General features: G+C 42.6%; 1 protein-coding gene across 3 annotated transcripts in view; it reads right to left on the bottom strand.

The window, feature by feature from the left end:
• Positions 1–401: 401 nt before the first annotated feature.
• The window catches only part of LOC115205048 (mediator of RNA polymerase II transcription subunit 12), a 93,557-nt gene continuing 88,422 nt past the window's right edge, over positions 402–5,536 (bottom strand). For all 3 annotated transcript variants that reach the window (XM_029770610.1, XM_029770612.1, XM_029770611.1), the window contains 7 exons: positions 5,366–5,536; positions 4,853–4,927; positions 4,401–4,630; positions 3,369–3,543; positions 2,731–2,925; positions 1,124–1,220; positions 402–852 (listed from right to left, as the gene is read on the bottom strand). The exon at positions 5,366–5,536 is cut by the window's right edge and continues 35 nt beyond it. In XM_029770610.1, coding sequence (XP_029626470.1) covers positions 815–852; positions 1,124–1,220; positions 2,731–2,925; positions 3,369–3,543; positions 4,401–4,630; positions 4,853–4,927; positions 5,366–5,536 — 981 coding nt within the window. In that variant the 3' untranslated portion in view covers positions 402–814. The remainder of the gene's footprint in view (positions 853–1,123; positions 1,221–2,730; positions 2,926–3,368; positions 3,544–4,400; positions 4,631–4,852; positions 4,928–5,365) is intronic.

Raw genomic sequence — 5,536 nt, 5'->3', positions numbered from 1 at the left:
ACGTACAGTATATCTAACAGGGTTTTCATTGTTAAAATATTCCATGACTTTCCGTAAACCACAGAATTTACATGACAATGGCCAAAAGCTCCCAGGGAAATGTAATAAGGAAAAATAATTGGAAAAATATTCATAGTTATCCATATACAAAATTATTTGATTTACCATGATTGCATCAATTCCTCTATTACTTTCCCTCTGGAATGCATATAATACAATTCCGTGCCATTCCAGAACCCTGATTAAATTAAAAATAAAGATACTAAAGACAATCAATAGTGGATAATAATGACTCATTGCCTTTCAATATCATTATTAATATCCTGATTGTCACATTGACTCTTATCAGACCTCTTCTTCATCAAGATGATCACGACTGCACCAGACACTAATACAAGACAAAAACTGACATGATTTTTTAATGAAATACACTAAACTGAAACATTTGACAAACTGAAAATAAAAAATTGCATTCTTATAATTTCTTGTACTTCTTTTTACATAGACTCTTCCATTATTCTTTGTGATCATAATATTTAACAGCACAATCCCTCCTTGCATTTTCAGAAATGACATGACTGAATTTGAGAAGGTTTTCAAATGGCATGTTGGGCCTCTGTGGTTGAGTTGTGGGTTCATCTGTCTAGGCGTCCTTCTTGGCCAATAGCAGCATTTCCCTCCTAAGAGCCTACACCTCTAAAACAGGGGCCTGCTGGGCATTGGACACATTTGCCAATCTATGGGCTGGCTGGGAACACTCCCATACACAGGGTATCCCTATCCTTCCACACACACTAATATACAACAAGCACTATCAGTAATATGAGTTGGTGTTCTGTCCAGGTTGTGTATCTGGGGAAAAGAAAAGCACTTGTTATCAACAGACCTAAAATGACTAGAAATTGTGAAAATATGTCACATTTAGACTACAAAGCACAATACGCAACATAAGATAGTCAGAACTGTTGACAATATCAGCGGTTTCATTAGGGCACCCAACAGAAAACATTTTAAATGTGCACTTCTTATTGGACAAATCCAGGTAGTACCTCCCTAACCCTGGGGTTAATACAAGGCTGTAACAGATCTCACTAAAGTACATTGACATGAGTGTCTTTCTTACTTGAGAGTTGTTGTTGGAGCTGCCTGACCAGTGCTGCAGTCTGCTGCTGCTGTTGAGTCTGTTGCATCTGAGTCTGCTGTATCCCCTGTCGTGGGAACTGAGACAAACACACAAACAATATTACATTTCGGTTGTTGAACGTAAAGACATACTATAACTATTTTTCAATGGGAGTCTGTCGTTGACAAGAAGATTGCCCGTCAAAAAACGCACAATATGTGGGTCTTTGTGCGTATGCAACTCGTCCCAAAAATAGTTGAGTTTAACTTTTGAAAGACAAAAACAGACAATGTATGCAATAAAATTCCTTATTCATGCCTTTGTCTGGCTATGGCCAGGGAGTCTTGTACTAGTGAATCTCTGATATCAATATTCTGCGAAAGGGCCACAACTGGCAATAAGGCAGTGGTTCCTTCTAGCCCTCCTTATTATCTTAGTTTTCTCCATATTACTTATACGCATATTATCCTTATACACTGAGTGTGAGAGTGCATTGATCCTTTTTCACACTAATCTCTTTTGACTCATCACATATGCTGCTGTTACTGTTTATTACTCATTACGTTGCCTAGTCACTTTATCGCTACCTACACTGAGTATACAAAACATTAAGAACACCTGCTCTTTCCATGACAGACTGACCAGGTGAATCAAGTTGAAAGCTATGCCTTATTGAATTCACTTGTTATATCTACTTCAATCAGAGTGGATGAAGGGGAGGAGACAAATGAAAGAAGGATTTTTAAACCTTGAGACATGCATTGTGTATGTGTGCCATTTAGAAGGTGAATGGGTAAGACAAAATATTTAAGTCCCTTTGAACGGGGTATGGTAGTAGGTGCCAGGCGCACTGGTTTGTCAAGAATTACAATGCTAATGTTTTTTTTAACGTTCAACAGTTTTCCCGTGTGCATCAAGAATGGTCCACCACTCAAAAGACATCCAGCCAACTTGATAAATGTGAGAAGCATTGGAGTAAACGTGAACCAGCATCCCTGTGGAATGCTTTCAACACCCATGCCCCAACGAATTGAGGCTGTTCTAAGGGCAAAAAAAAGGGGGGGGGGGTGTGTGCAATGCAACATTAGTAAGGTGTTCCTAATGCTTTGTACACTATGAATAAAATCTATTTTCAATCTATTGTGCCGACCCCAACCTCTATCCGATAACATGGCTAGTGCCAACCAGGCTGGACAAAAGCAGTGTGTACTAACCTTAAACATCCTCACTGGAAAGTTAGAGTAGCAAAAAAACTGTTCAGGTCAGAGTGATAATTGGAAATAGATCTAGGTGTAGTAGGGCTGGGGTTTTATTTTGGACATGTGGGGTGTTCCAGCAAGCAGGATCATTAAGTTAAGTTAGCCAGCTAACAGTGATACATCTTTGATATTTCAGATCTCTTAAATTGTATGGTTCATTTTGAAAGCTAAACTTGAATGCGTTTGGTGGTTGTCAAGTCAATTTTACCATGCTAATTTCAAATCTATATTTCTCGAAAATAAAAAAATAATTCAGAATTTTTGGGACAGTTAGCTAGCTAACTTGATCCGTCTTTTTGGAACTGCCCCTTGGCAATTTGACTGTATCATCCTCTAAGTTGGACGTACCATGGGTTGCTGTGGAGGCATGGGCTGCATGCTCAGGGCCTGGTTCTGAGCCTGGGCACCGGAGGGCGGTGCTGACGCTACTTGCTGCTGCTGTTGTTGCTGCTGAACTTGTTGGGGCTGGACCTGATGTTGTTGTTGAACTTGCTGTTGTTGAACCTGTTGTTGTTGAGCTTGCTGCTGAGCCTGCTGCTGGGCCTATAGGAGACAGGGAGAGTGGGGTTACACCATAGTACAACTATACAGGAATTCTTACACTCAGTATATGTCATGCTAGAGCACGGGTGGGCAAACTACGGCCTGTGGGTCCCGCGATCCCATTCAATCCGGCCTACAGGATGTTAATTGGGTTGATTATTTTGGGTTAAATATATTTTTTCTAATAACTTCCCTTTTTTCTGGCCCGCTGAAAATAATTAAACAAAAATAGATATGTGCAGCACTCAGTTGAATTTCGAAATCCCAATGTGGCCCCTGTGCTAGAGCATTGAATAATTGTGGAAGTGATTGTTTAGATCTAGAGCGCATTGAGTGGCAATAGTAGTACATGTGTAGTTAAAATATAATCAATACACTGTTCCATGTTGGTCTGTAGTGTTAGATATTGCTAGTAGAAGACCTAGTAAATAGACAAAGCATACTCGGAGTGCCTGCTGTCTGAGATACTGCTGCTGTTGCTGCTGTGCTTGTTGCTGCTGGGCCTGCTGCTGCTCAGCAAGAATCTGGTTTGGTCTCATTCCCGGGTGGACCCCCTGCGTACCCATGTGGCTCAGGCCCTGCATGACGGGAGCCTGATGGATGGACTGGTGGGGAAATCTGGAGATGGCGGAAGAGATTCACGTTCAGAGGACCAGTACATCATCAAATGTTTCACAAATACACCACTGTCTTGAATAAGGTCACTGTTGCCCATTACAGTGTTACAGCATGAAACAAAAGTGTTCTGCGACTACACTGTCAAATGTTTGCATTCACGTCAAAGGAAATCAGAGTGCAGTTTATGGGTGGGATTGACTTTTATAACGCTGTATCCAGATACTAGGCAGTGATGCTAAATGTGACAAAGTCTTGATATGTGCAAGAAAAAGGAGTGAAAAAAGGCACTCTATGAACACAATATTATCGGAGGGACGATACCAGTATTGTGATACTTGTTAGTTGCGTGGCAAGGAAACAAAACGTATTTAACTTCTTTATGAAAACAGCCCTAATGTTGGAAACAAACATCATTATGTTGTCATTTAAAGTCACATTTATAAATTTTCGAAGCTATAGCACACAATATTTTAAATACAGCAGGTTTTTACATTGACATTTTAGTCATTTAGCTGATGCTCTTATCCAGAGCGACTTATAGGAGCAATTATGATTAAGTACTTTGCTCAAGGGCACAGACAGATTTTTCACATAGTCGGCTCGGGGATTCGAACCAGCAACCTTTCGGTTACTGGCCCTACACTTAATCGCTACTCTACCTGCCACCCCAGGACCAAAGAGTTTGCTCTGCTTCATGTTTTGGTTTGCTCTGCTTCAATACTGGTATTGTCACAGCCCTACACAATATGAGCCAAAATATCCTCGATAATGGACAGCAGACACCCCTGTGCTATTGGAGTGCAGTACAGTGTATAGTCCAAACCCCCACCACTCTTCAACTCTTCCCTCCTGCCCACCTCTGTGTGTTTTGCATGGTGTGCGAGTAGCCCGGTGCCTGCTGGTGAACATAGCCGCTGGGCCTCTGTACCATCTGCCTCAGAGAGTCCACCACGCCCAAGTTGGCCCCCGGATGGCTTCCCTGGAAACCCTGGTTCCCGTACGACGGAGGGACTATACCACCCACCTGGGAGGGATGTGGCTGCATCCCCATGTGGGAGCCGTACGTGGTATAGCCCTGGGAGATGTTCTGGACATGGAGAGATAGAAATCAGAATGTTAATGAAAATAATAGGACAAATATGCAGGGAGGAGATGGGTAGAATATTGAATATCAGGAATAGAGGACACTAGTTTATGCATAGGGTCAAATTCAGTGGTGAAGGAAATAGAAGGATAAGAAAACAGGTTTTACAGGTACATCTGGAAAGAAATTACATTTTGGCAAAAGTGTCTCATCTGAAAGACTTGCCTGAGTTGACTGCATGGAGCCGTATTGTTGGTTGGGTGTCATCTGTCGCATCTGTTGTCCAATAATACTCTGGTTCTGAAAACGGCAAGAGACAACGGTCATCTTCCAACGTTCGTAAAAAGCAATGGACTGCTTTCGACAACTGAAGATCAACTTTTTATTTTTTTCTTCATAGGCGGCAGGTCGCTTAGCGGTTAAGAGTATTGGGCCAGTAACCGAAAAGTCGCTGGTTCGAATCCCCGAGCCGGCAAGTTAACCCCCAACAACAACTTCTCTCCGGGCACCGATGAAGTGGATGTCAATTAAGGTAGCCCCCAGCACCTCTCTGATTCAGAAGGGTTGGCTTAAATGCGGAGACACATTTTAGGTTGAACGCATTCAGTTGTGCAAATGTGTCAGGTTCAAGATCCTATTCTGTGAGCATGTTAATAACACATCTAGCAAACCCCTCGAGAATAACCTCTGTACTCACTACTGTCCCATTCCAATGGAGTCTAGTCACTGCAGACTCACCAGTCTGACCTGCAGATGCTGGCGCAGGATCTGGCCCTGCGGTATGTTGGGCTGGGGCTTATAGCCCATAGGGTACTGCTTTTCCGTGCCCATCATGCCTGGCATTCCACCCGGCATCACGCCCGGGTAGTTGGGCCGCATGGGCATAATCTTGCCCATCTGAGGGTTCCG

The sequence above is a fragment of the Salmo trutta genome, chromosome 13, assembly GCF_901001165.1.
Source record: "Salmo trutta chromosome 13, fSalTru1.1, whole genome shotgun sequence".
Taxonomy (NCBI): domain Eukaryota; kingdom Metazoa; phylum Chordata; class Actinopteri; order Salmoniformes; family Salmonidae; genus Salmo; species Salmo trutta.
This window is presented reverse-complemented; position numbering and strand designations above follow the sequence as displayed.